Below are 22,158 nucleotides of genomic sequence, written 5' to 3' on the forward strand. Positions count from 1 at the left end.
ACAGGTAGGGCTCAACCTGTGCAGAGCACATGCCCTTTTTGCCCTTACACTCGGAAGTGCCCTTTTTTTGGTGGTGTTTTTTTTTTATATATATTTTTTTATTTTATTTTTTAATCAATGCTATTGGTCACCCTTTACGTCTGTCTGTCTGTTTTACAAATATTTAGCAAATGAAAGTTCTTAAAACGAGCTTGTGTAAATCTTATTCGATCCTCAAGCTGTCAGTAAGCTGATAACTCCGGCCCCTCAATATTCATTGAATCAACTGAAGTTCCACAGCAGCCGCACAGTAGACAACAGCTGAGATGAACACAGTTTTGCGAAGGGTAAATAAATATCTTGTTGTTTGAATAAGTACTACTAAACACTATGTCTATAAAGGCTCATATTTTATTTATTTGATGTCTGACTGACTCACTGACTGAGACATGTGGGCGTAGCCTGAGAGAGAGAGAGGGCTAGCATTTTGCCATCTAGTCATAGCCAACACTTAAATAGCCTGTGCACACTGTAAAACCCGACAAGTTAACGTAACTCAAATCGTTTGAGTAAACTGATTGCCTTGACTGTAATACCTGACAAGTAAACTTAACTCAAACGGTTTGAGTAAACAGATACCCTTAAGTTATGTTAACTCAAACCGTTTGAGGAAACCGATTGCCTTAAACCATTTAAGTTGAAAAAACTAACAGTTATGAGTACTCTGAACTTAATTCAGTTGAGTTCCCTGAAAGAAGATATACATTGCAATTAAGTGATTAAGTGATTAATTGAGCTTTAGTGATGAACACCTGCTGTTAACAAACATAATTACTGAAGAAAAGAGAGAAAGGAACAACAGCTGATTCAGACACAGCCTCACTCAAACCTGACAAGTTATGTTAACTCAAACAATTTGAGGAAACTGATTGCCTTAAACCATTTAAGTTGAAAAAACTAACAGTTACGAGTACTCTGAACTTAATTCAGTTGAGTTCATTGAAAGAAGATATACATTGCAATTAAGTAATTAAGCGATTAACTGGGTGCTGATTGAGAATTAGTGATGAACAGCTGCTGTTAACAAACAGAATCAATGAAGAAAAGAGAAACACAAGAACTACTACAACTGACTTCAGACACAGCCTTAGATGAAATCAACTGAAATAAAATACATGAAATCTCTCAAGATCTGATTAAACAACCCCACAAACAGCATCAGCAGCTCCACTTATTAATAACCAGACTGACTTTATTTCTGTCAGACGTCTACAGAAGATCTTATTGAGAATGAACTAAGGTTTAGATGTTGATTTATTGTTTCATTTGAAGTAACCATGTTAGAGATCAGTGTTTGCTTTAGTTGGGCTCTTGACCCTTGACTTCTGTCTTAGTCTTTTCTCTGGCTGTTATAACCATGTGTTTCTAAAACACTTTCGTTGTAACTCAAAAGCCCAGAAGAAATGCCATCAGGTGTTAACCTGTACCTAGGTGTAGGTTGTTATACTTCATATAGGTGATGATAATTATTCATTATTATTCACAAATATTGATCTGTACAGAGTCTAATCTCTGAGGAAACAAATGTGTAATTAGTAGAAGTGGATCTAATACAAGTGACCCTAAGAGTCTGTGATAATCAGTTAATATAAAAATGGATTCATAAACATTTTGTACACATACATTTTTCTTCTATGCCAGTAACTGGTCAAACACAGACATCAATAATCAGAATATGAACCTCAACAATGGTGACAAAAAAACATGCTGCAATGCATGTTGGGTACTATTGTAGTACAAAACTCATCCATGGCTCCCAGCATGCTCTGCAGCATTTTTTTTTTTTTTATGGTCACCATTGTTGAGGTTCATATTCTGATTATTGATGTCTGTGTGTGACTGTTTGACACCGTAGAAGACCACACTGTTTGGAAAGTCTTTGTATTAACTGATTATTACAGAAGCACTGGCTTTTAGAATCACTTTTACTATAATCAATCAAATTACACAACACCTATTTCATCAGAGATTAGACTCCTAGCAGTTCAATAATTGATGATTATCATCACCAATATAAAGTATATCCACCTACACCTAGGTACAGGTTAACACCTGATGGCATTTCTTCTGGGCTTTCGAGTTACAACAAATGTGTTTCAGAAACACACGGTTATAACAGCCAGAGAAAAGACTAAGACAGAAGTCAAGGGTCAAGAGCCCAACTAAAGCAAACACTGACCTCTAACTTGGTTACTTCAAATGAAACAATAAATCAACATCTAAACCTTAGTTCATTCTCAATAAGATCTTCTGTAGACGTCTGACAGAAATAAAGTCAGTCTGGTTATTAATAAGTGGAGCTGCTGATGCTGTTTGTGGGGTTGTTTAATCAGATCTTGAGAGATTTCATGTGTTTTATTTCAGTTGATTTCATCTAAGTCTGTGTCTGAAGTCAGTTGTAGTAGTTCTTGTGTTTCTCTTTTCTTCAGTGATTCTGTTTGTTAACAGCAGCTGTTCATCACTAATTATCAATCAGCACTTAGTTAATCACTTAATTATTTGAATGCAAAGTTTTAAAACTTACAGGGTTTAAATCAAGGCAATCTGTTTACTCAAACGGTTTGAGTTACGTTTACTTGTCAGGTTTTACAGTGCAGATAGTAGCATTTAATCTATTATAAAATGCGATTTAGGCCAAATGCATTTTACCACAGGAAAAACTGAGCGCTCCGTCTATATAGCTAACGTTACAAAAACTAGTTTTTAACCTGTAGATGAAAATGTAATGTGATGCCGGTGTAGCAGTCGATTCTGTTCCCCTCGGAATGTCTGTTCCCCTTTACGCAAACATACTACAATTGTTGCGTAGTTGCCGAGTAACTATACGTACGATCAGAACTAGCGTGCGCAAGAAGCGTGACTGGATGTACGGCAAGTCAAATAAATTTAGGACGAGAGGTTTTTCAACTTGAAATGTAAAAACATAAGACAAAAATAACGGAACAACTGCAAGATGAATAATAATAAAAAAGAACATAAACGGGAGTGTGAGAATCATTTTACTATGCAGCAGTGTAGCAAGAAATTTGTCCCTTTTTGCTTTCATCCAGGTGTGTTTGGTTTATTTGCATGCGGGAATGTCATCCGCGGAATTTAGGCTACTTTGGGAAAATGTTTGATTAACTATTTGGTTGGGTTTATTACACGGACCTGGCAACCCGAGGGGAAACAGACATTCCGAGTAGTGATGGGAAGTTCGGATCATTTTACCGACTCGGACTTTTGAGTCTCGTTCAGCAAAATGAACGAATCTTTTTTCGAGTCATTTCGTTCATTTTAGCAAAATGTTATTAAAATATTAAGTGCTACCTCCCCAACACATCTAGTACTTACGCAAACGTTGATCACACTACAAACAATACAAAACTAAAATGCTATGAGATAAAGAAAAAAATACTCATTCTTTACCTGGGTCTTCAGTCTGTGATTAGCTCATCTCACCTCTTATCTGACAAGAAGTCTTCGGTTAGGTCATTCCTTAATCACGTGACAGCCCCATACGCAAAACTAACGCGGTCTTGAGCCGGAAAGAGAATTGATTAGTTCATCTCACGAGTCTTTCGGGTCGAGTTTGACTTGTTCCTTAATCACGTGACAGCCCCATAAGCAAAACTAACGCGGTCTTGAGCCAGAAAGAGAATTGATTAGTTCATCTCATGAGTCTTTCGGGTCGAGTTTGACTCGTTCCTTAATCACGTGACAGCCCCATACGCGAAACCAACGCGGTCTTGAGCCGGAAAGAGAATTGATTAGTTCATCTCATGAGTCTTTCGGGTCGAGTTTGACTCGTTCCTTAATCACGTGATAGCCCCATGCGCTATTTCTGACATTTCTGTCACTGTGTTTTTGTTACTGTTTGTTGAGGATCTGTGGTTTGTTATTATTTTATAAATAAATAAAACCCTGTTATAAATACAATTTTGATTAATTTGTCTTCTTGACTGTATCGGTAAATAAACACTAGGCTATATAATAATATAATAATCCAAGCTTTCAATAAAAAGTATTTATAGACTAGTTTGTTCATTTTTACTCCAATTTTGAGTTTGCTGGAATAATAATTGCTTTTCCTAGGCGAACTTGACATATTTGTTTAATATATGTATAAGAAGATTGCTCAAAAAAGGACATAATGACATACATTAAAAGCAAATAACATTTTGAATTTGAATTATTAATGTTAAAGACATTAAGGTTATGATAACTTCAGCTTTAACAGTTTTAACCCAGCTCAGAGTGAGGAGTTTCAGATCCTGGTGCACTGCCAGTGCAGGGGCCATGTTTTGGGAAGACTTTGACGAGAGGGTAGCAAGCTTGAGGCCTTCTGCTACCTCTTCTAAGACCTCAGATGCTATGATGGCCAACCTTGCAGAGCCACTCTAACCCCGCACATCAGACCCTCTGGCCTGGTGGAGGAGATGTTCACCAGTATACACAAGCCTTTCTGAAGTCACAAAGACAAGACTTTGCATTGTGGCCACATCCGTGCCATCTGAATTTTTTTTTCTAAAACTGGGCAGATTATCTCAGACAGAAGAACTCACAGACTCAGCCCATCCAAGGTCAGGGAACTTGTTTTTTTTTTTTTATAATGTAAACATGCCTAAACGCAAGTCCTAAAAATATAGCCACAGTGTGTTATTTATTTTAAAGCTTATTTATTTTTATTTATTTAGAAAAAGACTAGCTTGTTGTGCAATATTTTTGTTGTTGTGATTTTAAAAGGTAATTTGTTATTGTTATAAGGCTCCGTAGCTTTAGTATCTCTTAATTTTCATTTATTTTTTATTCAAATGGTTTAAAATTATTTTGGGAATAGCTTGTTGTGCAATATTTAGTTTTTCTTTTTTTTATATTGTACTTTTAAAGTTCATTTGTTAAGGTTATTAGACCCTGTGGCTTTATTATCTTTTAATTTGAATTTCATTTTTAATTATTTACATTTTTATTATTTTAATTTATTTTGGAATAGTTGTCCTCTTTGTTACAAAGCTTTTCTGTAATAAACAATAAACAACTATTCAAAAGTATGTAGTGTTTTTAATGTTTATAAAGTGTCATATGTTACAAAAGTATGGTTTACACAGACAATCTGATTTAATAACTACACAACTAAACAAAAACAAACAGACAGAAAAAAAGATCAACATTTTAAGCATAACCAACTCTTTATTTCCACATTCAGTGTTATGGAAAAGTACCACCATGACAGAAATTAAAAACAACAATTTGAAACCAGAAATGCATCACGTTACTGTAAGAGTAAATAATACTAATAATAAATAAGTACTATGCACCCATTTTGTAAGGAAAGTTGTAAATTAACTAATTACTCTAGCCAATGTTGTCACATCACCAGAGGTGGAGAGTCCAGGGGTCAGAAAGTAAAAGTCCTGCCATATATTTATTCCACCCATGAACCCAGCAGCTGATTTCACCAGAGGAGGAATCAAGTCATTCCTTTCAAGTCACAAACAAGTCTCAAGTTAAATCCCAAGTCCTCAAAGAGTTAAAGTCAATGAGATAATTAAGTGACTAATTAAATGATAATTCTGCATTAGTGATGAACACCTGCTGTTAACAATCAACATCACTGAAGAAAAGAGAAACACAAGAACTACAATTGACTTTAAGCACAGCCTTGGATGAAATCAACTGGAAGAAAAAAAAAAACCTTCCACCATCATGGAGATCAGTGTTTGCTTTAGTTGGGCTCTTGACCTTTTTAATAATTCAAAGTAATTTGCTTTTAAACACTTGCGGTTGTGTTACGTAGTAAACATTAACACATTACTGAATGAAAAGCTTGAAGTAGAAAATTGAATTGCCCTTTTTCATCTAAAACATTTTAATTAACTTCATGAAGGTGTCTCTCTTTGGTTTGTTAAATTATGTTCAGCAATTACTGAACTACAAAAAAAGTCCTATTAAACAAATATTATTGTAATGCTTAAATATTGGGGGGAAAAAAACTGTACAGGCTCAGGATTTTAGACATGAGCACTTATCATATGATCCTCAACAGTGGTTACAATAATTATTCATGCTACAGTGCATGATGGGAGTTTTTACTATGGTGTTACCCAGCATGCACTTCAGCTTGAAGCGGTTTGTTGATTGTCACCATTGTTGAGATTCATATGCTGGGTCATGATGTCTGTGCATCTTATTAGGAAAAGATTTCAAAAATATATATTTATTACATACATTAGGAAATGTATTCATTATAGTGATTAAACCAACGGTTCCACAAGGTAGGTTATTTAAAGACTGAACATTTGTTAATAATAAATACATAAAATTGTTTTGGAAATAAACAGGCTGATGCCTAATAATTACTTCATCATGTAAAAGCAGCTAGTAACGGTTTTCTGCAAAGCAATGATCGCACTGTTTTATAACAGCACATGTACTTTTACAGAGAAATATCTAACACAAGAAGCCAAAGGTCAAGAGCCCAACTGAAGCAAACACTGATCTCCATGATGGTGGCATAATTTTAACCAATAAAACGTCAGCATCTGATCCTCTGTAACGCACAATAACAGCAGGTGTTCATCACCAATGCACAATCATCATTTAATTAGTCTCTTAATTATCTCATTGACTTTAACTCTTTGAGGACTTGGGATTTGAGTTGAGACTAGTTTGTGACTTGGAAGGAATGACTTGTTTCCTCCTCTGGTGAAATCAGCTGCTGAGTTCATGGGTGGAGCAAAAATGTGGCAGGACTTTTACTTTCTGACCCCTGGACTCTCCACCTCTGCACATCACATTGGGTTTAACGTATTGGGCTGTCACGTGATTGAGGAACGAGTCAAAAACCCGATAGACCCGAACTATGAACTAATCAATTCTCTTTCCGGCTCATGCTGCATTGGGTTTAACGTATTGGGCTGTCACGTGACTGAGGAACGAGTCAAAAACCCGATAGACCCGAACTATGAACTAATCAATTCTCTTTCCGGCTCAGACTGCATTGGGTAAGCGTATGGGGCTGTCACGTGATCAAGGAACGAGTCAAAAACCCGATAGACCCGAACTATGAACTAATCAATTCTCTTTCCGGCTCAAGACTGCATTAACTGACAGGTGAATTACTACTACTAGAACAGAACCCATAGAATAATGCGCATGCGCGACTGAACGAATCACTCCCCGAGACGACTCGTTCTTCCCGAGTCACATTAAAGATTCGTTCAAAATGAACGAATCGTTCAAGAACGACACATCACTAATTCCGAGGGGAACTGAATCGTCTGCTACACCGGCACCGGTTAATGACGGCCAAAAAAAAATCCACATTTGCACACATTCGCTGGTCAAAAACTTTATATTGATAAGTAATACAACAACATATAATTTGTTTTTACCATCGAAAAATCATAACAGGTACGCACCCGCGCTGTTTCGTACCGCGTCCCCTTGATAACATATATTTCTAAGAAATTTTCTTCTTTGATTTATGATTGCTGATACACTTAATTTATTAACATTTAGGCTAATCATGTTATGGTATACTCTCCGCTCGTCCTCACATGTATAAAATGTAGTAAAACATGGTTTTACGACAGTAATGTAGTAGTAACTAAAAAAAAAATTACAGAAGATCTCTGTGAAATCTTTATATTTTATCATGCAGAATGTAATTCATGATTCATTCCAAAGCTTCATTTATTTGATCCAGAATACAACAAAAACAGTAATATTGTGTAATATTTTTACAATTTTAAATAACTTTTCTATTTGAATATATTTTAAAATGTAATTTATTTTTGTGATCAAAGCTGAATTTTCAGCATCATTACTCCGGTTCAGTACTCTTCAGTGTCACGTGATCCTTCAGAAATGCTTTTCACTGCAACTGTACTTTTCACACTATTTTTATTTATTTTTTCATTGCTGGCTTATTTTAGGGAAAGTGTAGTGAATAAGAGACCTTCAAGAGACCAACATCCCTGGTCCACCACAGTATACAATTTTTGCCAGGTAGGCGGATACATGTTGGATATGTTATAGTAACGGTATGGCTATAGTTTCTTATAATCTGGAATTGAGTTGGACATAATTACTTAAATTATATTTAAAAAAAGTTTGTCAAAAATACTTGACTCATTGCTCACCTTCCCCTCTTCTCAATGTCATTCATAATCTGTTAATCATAATCTGTTAACCAAATAATACAAATTAGCTTATAAAACCAAACAGAATAGCTAAAAAAGAGAATATATATAATTTATATAATAAAAGGGAGGGGGGTGCCCTTTTTCAGTTTCAGCACATGCCCCTCAAAAGGTCTTTGCACGGCCCTGTGTGGAGGCGAGGTGGGTGCTAACTGTTCTGGGCCACATGGCAACGTGGGCCAGAATGAAGTTTAAGGCAAAGAAATCCAGGAGTTTGGTGATCAGGAACGGGAAGTTGACCAACAGGTTCAAGATGCATGTGCAAGGGGAAGTGATTCCATCTATAGAGGAGAATCCAATCAAGTGCCTCGGAAAGTGGTCCGATGACTCACTTACTGACAGGAACAACATAGCCAATAAGCAGATGGAGGAATGGCTGACGAGGATCGAAAAATCAGAGCTCCCTGGGAAGTTTAAAGTTTGGCTCTATCAACACGGACTGTTGCCAAGACTCATGTGGTTGCTGACTGTGTATGAGGTCCCGATGACATGCGTTGAAGGAGTGGAGAGGAAGATCAATAAGTACCTCTGAAAGTGGTTGGGAATCCCCCCAAGCTTCATTTCAGTAGGCCTCTACATAAGATCAGGGCAGCTCCAGCTTCCTCTGTCATCCGTAGTTGAGGAATTCAAAGTTGCAGACATGCAGATGTCATTACAAGAGTAGGTCGCAAGTGGGCAGCTGATGCTTCTGTTGCACAAGCTGTGAGTATGTTGAAGCTACGTGATGTCATTGGAGTGCCATGCACAGGAACACAGGGTCTTGGAACCTCACATTTCCAACAGTGGAGGAAGGCAGGAACCAGTGAAAGAAGAGCCATGATTAAAGAGGAGGTACGGAACCTGGAAGAGGAAGGACGTAGATCAAGGGCAGTGGACCTAGCTTCACAAGGGACCTGGACCAGATGGGATCTTCCCAAGAGGAAGATTACCTGGGGGGATCTATGGAGACTGGAGCCATTCCGGATCTCCTTTTTGCTGAGGTCAGTGTATGACACACTCCCAACACCAATAAACCTGCACAAGTGGGGTATGAGAGAGGACCCATTGTGCAAGCTCTGTAGGAAGAGGGGCACCATGGTACACATCCTGGCCGGGTGTAAAAAAGCACTCACCCAGGGAAGGTACAGGTGGCACCACGATAGGATGCTCATAACACTCGCCAACACCTTAGAGCAAGAGAGGAGAAAGAAATGCCAACCACTTCAGAAAGTAACTTCAATCAAGTTTATAAGGGAGGGGGGAAAGCCACCAACAACAAGCAACAACAAGAACCAGTCTGCTACAAAAGGCCCAATCATGGGAAATGAAGGTCGACCTGAGAGGAAGGCTTCAATTTCCCCAATCTGTCCAGACAACACTGAGGCCGGATGTGGTACTGTGGTCTGGAGAGGGAAAAAAGATCATCCTCATAGAATTTACAGTCCCATAGGAAGAGGGGTGTGAACGGGCCTTTGAAAGAAAGAGCGCCAAATACCAAGAACTGTTGCATGACTGTAGGGGTAAAGAATGGCAGGCTTGGCTGTTCCCGATTGAGGTCAGCTGTAGAGGATTCCCTGCTCAGTCGGTGTGGAGAATGCTCACAGCCATTAGAGTAACAGGGAGGGAGAGGAAGGCAGCAGCTCTCAGTATGGGGGAGGCAGCGGAAAGAGCATCTTGCTGGTTATGGAGCAGGAGGGAGGAGTTGAGCTGGAAGCCAGGAGGGGAAGATGGGCAGTGACTTGGCCACCACTGCACACCCACCATCGGAAGGGTGTTGCAGATAAGGGTAGAAACACCCAATGAACGATAGGTACCGCCTGATGACATCAACCCTTCCTGGCCAAGGCTACATTTACTTAAGGTGAATGAAGGGGAGAAGCATTTTCGGATGTATTTGTAATATACGTATGTGAAAATCACTGCATGGTATAAATTATACATTTATTACACAGAATATTGATGAATGGGGTTTTATCCATTATCTCATACATAATGTAAGCATGCTGCGGCCCAGTATGTTTAGTACAAGTGTGAGTGCAGGTCAGCTGTTTAGTGCCTAGTATGAGTACACCCATAAGCACCTTTCTTGCCACAGAGTCAGGGCAGAACTGATCTTTCAAGAATTGTCCTTCCATGTGCGTGTAGGCATTTTTCTTCTTTACCGTTTGAGGACTGAAATACTTCTAGGCGTATGTGCTGCCTCCATCAGTTCCAGGAAAAAATACAGCCTCGTTTGCTTGGGTACTTCACTTTATTTTACTTAACTCCACTGTAGAAAAACAAGTACCATCAGACAATTTTGATACCAAATTGTACATGTATTTTCTCGTGACCTCCTTACTACAGACACTGGAGAATGCCTTCTCTCCAGGTTACCTTCATCACAACAGAAGTCAAGTCAAGTCAGTTTTATTTATATAGCTTTTTGTAACAATACAGATTGTGTCAAAGATGCCTGTCTAGGAGACAAGGTTTTCACTGGGGATCTTTCTATGGGGCTCATCTAGTTGTCCTTGTCTCCGCTGATATTTAGGACTGTTGAGGTCAAGTTGGGTGTTACTCTGGTTGCTTAATTAATGCAGCCTAATAACCTAACAACCTAATACAGCCTAACAACCCAAATCAAAGAGTTTTGAATATTAGAAATGTGTTATTGTGTTATGTGTTAGCTAAATTTATTCTTTTAAGAATAAAACTGACAGATTTAACAGATTTAAACTGACAGAGTGTTTCAGCCTCCCAAACAATGTTAGGTAGATTATTCCAGAGTTTGAGGACTAAATAGGAAAAGGATCTGCCACCTGCAGTTGATTTTTATATTCTAGGTATTTTCAAACTTCCAGAGTTTCGAGAACACATCGGACATGGGGGACTTTAATGCAATAACGGCTTGTTCAAATACTGAAATGCTAAACCATTCAGGGCTTTATAAGTAATTAGCAATGTTTTAAAATCTGTATGATGTTTGATATGGAGCCACTGCAGTGTTGACAGAACTGGGCTAAAATGGTCATTCTTCCTGGTTGTAAGACCTAGCTGCCGCCTTTTGGACTAACTGTAGTTTGTTTACTAAGCGTACAGAACAACCAATCAATAAAGCTTTACAATAATTTAAACTTGAGGTCATAAATGCATGGATTAACATTTCTGCATTTGACATTGAAAGCTAAGGTCATAATTTAGATATATTTTTTGAAATGGAAAAATGCAGTTTTGCAAATGCTAGAAACATGGCTTTCAAAGGAAAGATTGCTATTAAATAGCACACATAGGTTCCTAACTGATGACAATGAATTGACAGAGCAGTCATTAAGTCTTTGACAGGGTAATTAGTGATTACATATGGAGGTTTTAGGTCCAATAAATAACACTTCTGGTTTTTTTTTTTTTTTTTCACATTTTACCCACTGGGCAAGTTTAAGTCCAGTTGACGTCTTTGCAGACATTGAAAGGACATCCACTGAGGAGACAGAATCAAAATTTTATGTTGTTTGTTTTTGTTTTTGTCTTTTGTTTTTTACTTGTTCTGCTTGTCCGAAATAGGCATTCATGGATTCTCCATACAAGATTAAAAACTAGTTCAACTTTCAAGTGCATTAGTGATGAACACAGCAGGTGTTCATCACTAATGCACAATCATCATTTAATTAGTCTCTTAATTATCTCATTGACTTACACACTTTGAGGACTTGAGATTTGACTTGAGACTAGTTTGTGACTTGGAAGGAATGACTTGGTTCCTCCTCTGGTGAAATCAGCTGCTGATTCATGGGTGGAATTAAAATATGGCAGGACTTTTACTTTCTGACTCCTGGACTTTACACCTCTGTCTGTAATATATCTGCTTGTTATACACTCATTGGCCACCAGGTGGTATTGTGAGCACATGAAGCCTCCAGAAATGAACCCTTTTGTGAACCACTTCACTGAAAAGCTTAAAGACTCATGAGGCTTCATCTTGCCATCGCTATTGATGGACTCTTTGTACAGGATTTATTCTATGTTTTTGTTCAGAGTCTTTCACCAAAATATAAATAAAATAATTATTCAGCTTTTTGTTCAAGTTTTTTTTTTTTTTTTTTTATGAAAATATGTACCAGGTGATCTAACATTAGTGAGCAGCTTGATCCACTATAGGAATCCTTTCAAAGGAGAGGGTGAGAAATTCTGCTGCATGATCCATTATTCTTACTGTATGATGTTTTGTAAGGTTCCAGCTATGGATGGTGACAGATTGGGTAGTGTAACTTTATTAAACCAAAATAAATTAGGGATCTACATGTACAAGATTCAACGACACTGTGCAAGGCACAGACAACACCAGACAATGAATGACACAGATAACTTATGAACAAGTAATGAACAGGTATGTGAAATCACTGAACATTTATGACAACCAATGAAACAGGTAACAAAGACAAACAAACTAAAAGTCCATGAAAATGAAAGTGAAACCAAAACTACATGTGATAGTTACATTTTAAATACAGTTATATTGCAGAATATGTTATTTTATATTTCAAACCAGGAAATTTCTCCCAAATTAGAATCAGTCTACTTATATGTAGATTTTACTGTAAGAATTACATCACCTGTTAATGGCATTTTAGCATTACTTTTAATGCCTAAACATGATGCGGTAGTCCTCAGAGTTTTTTGTGTCCACCGCAAAGACATCTGAAGAACTTCCTGTACTGCTGCCTGACCTGAACAAGAATGAGACGAGAGGAGCTGAGTGACTTCCAAGCTAGAATTTTTTTTTTGTTCTAAAAATGTTCTAAAAACGTTCCCATGGATTTTTCTAACAATGTTTTTAGCGGGTAATTTTATTTTTGTTCCCAGAACGTTCTCTCAAAAGATAGAATAACGTTTTCTAAAAACGTTCTAAAAATATATATTTATAACATTATTAGAACATTATCCCCTAACATTCTAATTAAGATTTAAGCAGATGTTTAGATGTTGATGTCTGTTTAAAAGTAATAGTTTGGATTGGTCACCGTACTGGTTATAAGTGTTGGTTTTAGTTTAGTTTACAATTTGACCCTTGACCCGTGTTGTTCTTTAACTGCTATAATCTTTGTTGTGGCAAAAACAGCAAGAGAACGTGTGGTTAGACAACACTGGCTGCTTGCTAATGATTAATACATCATCACATATGTGGTTTGGATACCTGTTTTCACCCAATCTAATGTATTGTGTTAGTTACATATTATTTAATAAAGCAACTGTGTCTAAGCATTCTCTGGTACATTGACAGTGAAATCTAAAAATAACAGACAAAATATGATATAAATTTGTAAGATCTTATGCATTGCATCTGCTATAATCACTAATATTAAACTAATAGTATAGATTCAGCCCCAGATAAAACCAGTCTATCAGATCACTACTTGAGGAAAGTTTTAATATCAGCAAATAACCAGCATCACCTGATGACATTTTACTCTCATTGCTTTTGCTGTAAGAAATATAATTACAGCAGTTAAATGAATTGTAACACTGAAAAGAGTCATACTGCCTAAGTACTGATCACCATAATGGTGACGTCAAACTAAACTATTATTTTCAATAAACCACCAACACCACTGTTAATCTCAATAAGAACCTTTTTACATTTATGACAGAAATAAATCTTGTTTATAATAAGTGCAGTTGGTAATACTGTTTTTGGAGTTATTTACGCTTGAGTTTGACACCAAACAGAGGTTGGGTTTTCACTTTCAACCAACATTTGACTTCTGAGCAATGTCAGTCCACATCTAGTGTGATGGGAAGCTTTATTAGAATGTTAGAGAATAATGTTGTAACAATGTTATCAGGAGCCATTTTTAGAATGTTTTAGAGAATGTTATCCTAACTTTTAGCAGAACATTCTGGGAACTAAAATAAAACTAGCCTCTGAAAATGTTCCTTGAACATTAAAAATTTCTAGGTGGGTTCATGATATCAATTTAACCTCTGAAACTCAAAGTTTTGTTTATAATAAACAGGAAAGGAACTACTGTACTGTCACTGGAGATTGATTCGTTTATTTACAGAGAAGGATGGAAAAAAAGTCTGACCTCGTTATTGAGGACACAGTAGATCAGGAAGATGAAGGTTCCCTGCTGGGAGTTCAAGATCAGGAAGATGATCTCCAGCACCTCATTGCCATTAATGAAGAAACCCAGAATCCAGGGGCAACCAAGAACCACAAACTGACCCAGAGTTTTAAACACCAAAACCCTGCAGAGAAACAGTGAAAGAGAGATGTGTCTTCTTTGACTATTATGTTCTTTATTTATATAGTGATTTGATCATATTGTTTGTTACTTCGTTTGTTTCATCTGTGAAACCTCAGCATTCAGTTTTTTAAGAGTTGAGTTTAGAGTGATGATGATATTGATGAAGAGAATCGTGTTTAACTGTGGATAAAGAAAAAAAAAATTAAATTAATGTTTTGGCTTCAACAGCCCATGTGAAAATGTTTATATTCAGAACTTACTGCAAGTATGACACAAACAGGACCCAGAAAACTCCAGATAAAACCTTGATCAATTTTAATCCAGCACCTGTTCAGAGGAAAACAAATAATTAAAAATGCCATTTCAGATGTTTATATATATATATATATACATGTGGATGAAATCAACTGGAAGGAAAAAAAATTTACCACCATAATTGTAGTGAGTATTTGCTTCAGTTGTGCTCTTGAGCCTATATATATATATATATATATATATATATATATATATATATATATATATATATATATATATATATTATCAGAGAGCAGAAAACTGTCCTGGGCAATTTAAACCCTTCTATACAAATGACCTTCAAAACAATAGCAACTCACTGTTCGCTGCCGTAGCCTTCAGGAACCAGACCGACAGACACACACACCACAACCAGAGCAACCACATATCCAATCACACACAGGAATCCACTGCTAAGCACCTCCCTCTTCTTGGAGCTGATCTGTGATAGGTTCTTCACACAGATGAAGAGCAGCACAGCTTCAATGAACATCCACACAAAGCCGGAGAGAAAGAGGAAGTGCAGAAGGCCTGAGATCACGGCACACAGCACCTGGAGATCAAGAGAAAGGGTTATGATGATTCTCAGTGAGGCTGTGTTGAGCTGTAGGGCTCCTTCATCATTCTCACCTGCTGAGGCCGTATGAGATTCAGGAACTGCTGTGTGAGCAGGAGCAGAAGATGAGCCAACAGAAGACTGATGCAGATGTTGATTCGAGCCACATTATTCACTCCAGGGCTCCACTGACAAAGGGCAAAGGTCAACAGGGCCAAACTGAAGAACACCAGTCCCACGATCACACACACCAAATTCAACAGCTCCAGCGGTGGGTGACTCTGTGAAAACATGTCAAAGAACTTGAGTGCTAAATCTCAGCTGTTCTTCGGTATTTACTATAAATTAGTAATGTAAATTAGGGATTTTTTTGTGTCCTGATTCGATGTCACTGAATATTGATTTATCTGCCGATACTGATTCCTGATCTGATACTTCTATATTCCTAGAATTTTGAAACAATGTAACATTGCTTGGTGATTTTGTTTTACTTGAAATCACGCTCACCATCTGCACATACTGTATTAAGAAATTGTTGGAATATGGGACTGCTGATGTAAAAAAAACACTGAACACGGAAGCCCAAACACAATTTTTTTTTTCTGCTTTTGCTTTTAATGGCGGTTGGGAAATCTACTGGCACATACTGCCACCTACTGGCATAAAATAATGATCAGGTTTAGGAGAGCCAATACTGATTAGTGAAAAAATGCTTAATCTGCCCCAATTCTGATCCTTGAGATCAGCTCAGGACATCCCCTCTATAAATGATCTCGTACCTTTTGTGGCCCTCTGGTTTGCATGATGAGAGCAAATGTGGACAGATGATCACAGGAACACACAGTGTAGCTGCTGTTGGTCTCTAAAACAGAACATCCATCTACAATCCACTCGCTGATATTCCAGTACACACAGGACAGAGAACCGTTGGGATCAAACTCCTTCAAAAAGAAGAACAATGATGCAAGAAATATTAGAACATTAAATGTGTTCAGATGTTTTCAGATGATCATTATTTCTTAGTTTGGTGAAAAACACTTTTCAGTCTCTCACTCTGATGTGTTTGAGGGTGAAGTTGACTGGTTTGGTGAGTTTAGTGTAGTTGGTTTTGGGAAGAGTAGCTGAGATCACAGTGGACATCATGGTTTTATTTGTGTGATTTGATGTGTTGAAGAAGTCTGGCTTCAGTAGATTCTCCATCATTGTGTAGCTCATGAAAGTCACAGCAGCCGATCCTGAGTTACAGACCAACATGAGACAAAAGCTAGTGAAAAACTTACATCATTTCACAAAGTAACTAATGTCATTCAGACAGAAATAAAATAAAATTGGGCATTCACAACAGCAAACTGAAATTCTCAAAAAGCCAATGCTTGTGTGTGTATTTTCATTTGCACTCAAGACAGATTCATGCTTTCCACACACCTGAAGGGCTGCTCTTTGCAATTTCAAAAATGTTAATCTCCATAACAGCCTTTTCCGTACTGACTGAAGGAATGATTTTTTCAGATGCCTTTGGACCAACTGCAAGAACTCTCACTTCTGAGAGAAACAAATAGAAATGGGACATTTTTAATTCTCATTGCCACAGTTTTCCTGTAAATTTATATATATATATATATATATATATATATATATATATATATATATATATATATATATATATATATATATATATATATATATATATGTGTGTGTGTGTGTGTGTGTGTGTGTGTGTGTGTGTGTGTGTGTTTATATGTATGTATTATATATAAATATATATGTTCAAAATCTTTAGGCAAGTGATATATTAGAAGGATTTTAGTAAACAAAAAAAAAATTCTTGTTTTACAAATAACGTGTCTGCTTGTTTTTTCTCAAATCTTCTTAGATAACATATCAATCTCAGACAGATTTGTTAAATAGTTTGCCAGGTCTTCTAAAGTAAATGGAAAAACCTACTTAATTGGATAATTCACCCCCAAAAAATTCTGCATTGTAAAGCAAGTCAGTTCTTGTGTAATTTGGAAAAGAAGAAAAATCACCAACAAAGCACCTGAACACACCTCATTCTCAGACCAGCACACCCATAGGCACACACATGGGCGCAAATGCTATTTAAACAACTTGGCACAGAAAGTGAAAGTGACAACTGCGTCAAGCTGAAACAAGCAAAACACCCTTGCATCACACTTGGCGCCAAATTGCAGGGCCAAGAGGATTGCATTTAGAAAATATATTTTCTTTTTTTTTTTTGTATTCTAATAAATGCAGAGTTTTATCCAATGCATTTTTGCCTGTTCTTTTTTTACATCATTCATGAACCACTAAATTTATTGAAATGATCTACTTTAAAAGTTTAATTAATACCATACATTAGCTTGGGTGAAGCCAGGTAACGAGACCACATATGTGATGATGTCTTAAGCATCAGCAAACAAGCACTGTCGTCAAACCATGTTCTCGTGCCTTTTTTACCATAATGAACATTACAGCAGCTAAAAAACAGCTCTGACAAGGCAAGTGTCAAATTGGCCAACTAAAGCCAACACTTTCCACCGTTATGGTGACATCAAACCAAAAAATTACTTTTAAACAGACATCAACATGTAAACCTCTGCTTGAATCTTAATTAGAATGTTAAGGAATAATGTTCTAATAATGTTATTAATAAATATTTTTTGAGTGTTTTTAGAGAATGTTCTGGGAACAAAAATAAAACGACCTGCTTAAAACATTGTTAGAACAATCCAAGGTAATGATCTTGGACCATTTTTAGAACAAACAAATTCTAGCTGGGTGTGTACACACTAGTGTTGTCAAAAGACCTACTTCGGTACCAAGTCGGTACTAAAAAAATGAAAATGTGACGGTACCAGGTTTCTTTAAGTAACGGTGGTACCCAGAACCCGCTCAACCCGGTTCTTGACGCACACAGCGCTATGATTTCTGCAAAGCAGAAAACGCAGATGGAATCTCAAAATCCAGTCATGAAAATGAAACTTACATTTTAATTTGGACAGTCATTTTTTTGTCAAAGTTAGCATAAATTAATCAAATCAAATCTCTGTATGGACCATTATCTTTAAATGTTAAGCCACAAAAGTTGGTTGCAAAATGAATCCTGCATGTTCTGCGCGTCTTTGTGTGAATGAATGAATGGCAGAGACGTGCGGGTTTGTTTACTACATAGACTGAAGCGAGTGACTTGAAGTAATTTCAGCATCTGCTGTCTCAATGAGGACATAAATACATCAACAACATCACCAGAACTGTTCAGAGTCACTTCACAAGCTTTTTACCGTTTCATCTGAGTAAAACCAGTGTCAAAAAAAAAAGTAGCCCGTCAAAATAAAAGTTAAATTTTACATAAAGGTATTGTGCTAGAAATGTTACTATTATTTAGTAGAATGTATGTGATACTGCTACTACTGTTGAAAAAAATAATAAAACTTTATTTATATAAATAAATCACACAATAATTCTTCCATGTTAACATTTTTTAATAGCAAATCCCCTTTATTTATCAAAAAAAAAAATTTTTTTGGTGAAACTTGTTTACTGTTTTTCATAATTATATTACTTGTAGAAAATCTTTAAACATAATTGTAAATAAGTATAAAGAATGATAATGGTTTTATTTTTTGTGATAAAATTATTATAATTATTATTATTTATTATTTATTATTATTATTATTAGAATATTTTAGTTTTTTTGCTTTGGTAGCGAAATTGTTACAGAGAAGCGTGGATTTTCACTGGTATTGTTACCTAATACTGAAATTTTGGTACCGTGACAACACTAGTACACACACTATCAACAAAACATTGTGCTTTTATAAAATAAAGAAAACAAACAAGATGCGCTTTCTGAAGTCTCGGTCTTGAACAAAAGCACTTCACAAAAATGAACTGAAACTCAGCTAATAGGTTTCCTTGCTTCACAAACTTGATAAATATATCTATAAAAAGCTTTAATTTACTACTCTAAAATTAAATAATTAAAAAGGAAAACAAAATATCTTTCATTATAAAATCTGTAAAGATGCATTTCTCTCTAAAGGCGAGTCCAGTGAGGAGATGGCAAGTCAGGATCAACTTCATCTTTGCGACACTGACTCAGAAAACACTAGATTATCAATAAATAATTCATCTTATTACATTATTACAGAGCCAAAATTATTACAATTGTGTCAATGTCCAAATATACAGGTGCTTCTCAATAAATTTGAAAAGTGAATTTATTTCATTAATTCAACTCAAATTGTAAAACGTGTGAACGTGTGTATTAAATAAATTAAATGCACAAAGACTGAAGTAGTTTAAGTATTTGGCACTTTTAATTGTGATGATTTTGGCTCACAATAAAAAAAAAAGGACTTTTCATTTTTCAACAAATTTAAAAAATTTTTTATCATAATTTGTTTGTGAAAATGTTCATATGCAGGTTTCATGCACAAATTTGTTCGTATGCATGTTTAGTGAATGAGACCCAATGCTCGATTAAAGTTTTTTTTTTTAGGGAGCCAAAAATGGTGTTCTACAGCATTCCGGCAAAATTTACTTTTGGAAAGTTGCTTATGAAAGAAAAACATTTTTTTTTTTTAAATGAAAAACCAAAAACTTCTCGAGAAGAACTTATTTGACTATGAATAACACAGTGTGACTCATCCCAGAACATGTCATAAACACAAATACAAACAGTGCCTCTTACCTGTATTATTGAGACTAATGTTCAGCAAGTTGTGAGTTTCTGTTGGCGTCACCAGTGCAGACACCAGGATCTCAAAGGCATTTATATAACTGTTTCCATATGACACCAGTTTACTTTTATCTTCATCTTTGACCAAATCTGAAAGCTTTACCTGGGTGTCATCAACAACCTTCAAATAGTTTTCTGCTGCCTAATCAAATACCAAAAGAGATACTTCTGTAGAATGCAAATTATTATATAGAAAAATAGTAACATCAAACATATAGGTCACTCCCAAAATACAACAACAAACTGCCACTTGTAAAGAAACATGTATAAAAAGACAGAAAAAAAGAACTTATAAAATGAATATTTTTATAACATAAAGGAAGTTTATTACTTAAAAAAATATTATGTGCCTGAAAACCCCCTTATTTATTGCTGAAGATGATGATGATGATGATGATTACCAGGGTTAACCATTAGTGCAGGGTCTAATAATTGTGGTCTGAAAAATCCAAATAAGCAATAATATAATCATTTTAGGAGGAATGACTTTAGAATTATTATTATTATTATTATTATTATTATTATTATTATTATTTATTAATTTTATTCTTTTTTTAACACTGCTTACATTAATGTTAAAATCTTGTATTTTGGTAAAAAAAAAATACAAAAGGAATTAAAAAATGCAGTAAAGCAGTTACAAGGTCAAAATTAAGGATAAGAAGGGCTGTTAAAGGGCTGTTTAAATGTGCATATGAGGATTTTCCAACATATTGAAAATGTTGGGTTTTTTTTGTTGTTTTTTTATGTTAATAGATTAAGTATCGTTCATCAGTGTGTTCTGTTATAAATTTTGACATCAGTGGTACAGTTTGTGTAAAATAGTTTCATTTTAAAATTATTTGTATTTTGAGAGAAATATAAACTTTTATGAGAGAAAAAAGTAAACTCTATAGTTGCTGTTGTTGTTTTTTGAGTATGAGAATGAGAATGACCCACACTGGCCAAAGGCTGGAAACATTACTTACTGCTGTAGACATCAGACCTGTCATATTTGCAATCTGGTCAACAAAATTCACTATGCTTTCTGCAGTTGCCTGCAGAAAAACAAATTAATTAATAATAATAAAAAAGAAAGAAAAATCATAAGTTTTTAATAATATTTGTTTAACATTTATAGATTAACAAAAGAAACTCATTCCTACATACCACTTGCAAGTTGTTTTGAGTATTCATCATATCTAGAAGGAAAGAATTTAATAAATCATGAGGATGCATGTGAATAAAAACAGCATATGAAACACAAGGGCAACTGATGGAGTCAGTGCTGTACACACCATTCAGGCAGTGCCAAGTATCTGCAGTGAAACTACAGACTTCTAGAGAAGCTGAATAGCTGCAGTCGCTGGTACAGTTGTAGGATCCGACCATGCAGGAGCAGCCGGGACTCTGAGGAGCGCAGGAATAGGCCTTGCAGGAGACATTTTGTCCAAGACAGTTCACATAACTGTTAGAATTTGTGCAGTTGCTTGTGTTCCCCGAAGGAGCGCAGTACCACTGTCCTTGAGACTTGGTGATCATTACATTACTTATGATTATCATCAGCTGCAGCACTAGAAAGATAAATCCATCTGTTACTGTATAATCACTTCTACATCACTGTATGTCCTTGAGACTATATATATATATATATATATATATATATATATATATATATATATATATATATATAATATATATATATATATATATATATATATATATATATATAAAATCCATAGTTTTTAGAAAATCTTTTTGGCAAAAAACAACTGTAAACACATTTACAAAACCGTAAAAGCGGTAAACTTTACCGTATACAACTGTAATTTACGAACAAGAAAATCTAAAACCAAATCAAAGTTCATCACAAGTAGCTTTTCCACAAGCTGGAGTATTTACTAATATACCGAAAGTGCACAGAGTAATTCATGCAAACACAAAAATTATACATCAAAATGTTATTTTTACTGTAAAGTAACTGGTTACATGTTAAATGTTTGGTTAAAGTTTTTACAGTTTTTCCCTGTTTAAATTACAGGAACTTTCTGTCTATTAACAATTATTTTCCATAGTAGTTTTTAGGAATGTGACGAGATCTTGCGAGATCTTTGCAAAAAAAATTGCAGTGCTTACATTAGAGCTGCATGGTTAATT

The 22,158-nt window shown here is 35.7% G+C and overlaps 1 protein-coding gene across 1 annotated transcript in view; it reads right to left on the reverse strand.

Moving 5' to 3' along the window:
- Positions 1–12,428: 12,428 nt before the first annotated feature.
- LOC127986902 (adhesion G protein-coupled receptor E3-like) overlaps positions 12,429–22,158 on the reverse strand; it is a 15,281-nt gene continuing 5,551 nt past the window's right edge. The window contains exons 2-10 of the mRNA XM_052589156.1: positions 16,704–16,820; positions 16,332–16,513; positions 16,058–16,219; positions 15,353–15,559; positions 15,043–15,275; positions 14,689–14,755; positions 14,517–14,608; positions 14,267–14,429; positions 12,429–12,907 (exon numbers count right to left, since the gene is read on the reverse strand). Coding sequence (XP_052445116.1) covers positions 12,848–12,907; positions 14,267–14,429; positions 14,517–14,608; positions 14,689–14,755; positions 15,043–15,275; positions 15,353–15,559; positions 16,058–16,219; positions 16,332–16,513; positions 16,704–16,820 — 1,283 coding nt within the window. The 3' untranslated portion in view covers positions 12,429–12,847. The remainder of the gene's footprint in view (positions 12,908–14,266; positions 14,430–14,516; positions 14,609–14,688; positions 14,756–15,042; positions 15,276–15,352; positions 15,560–16,057; positions 16,220–16,331; positions 16,514–16,703; positions 16,821–22,158) is intronic.

Source organism: Carassius gibelio, chromosome B22 (genome assembly GCF_023724105.1).
Source record: "Carassius gibelio isolate Cgi1373 ecotype wild population from Czech Republic chromosome B22, carGib1.2-hapl.c, whole genome shotgun sequence".
Taxonomy (NCBI): Eukaryota; Metazoa; Chordata; class Actinopteri; order Cypriniformes; family Cyprinidae; genus Carassius; species Carassius gibelio.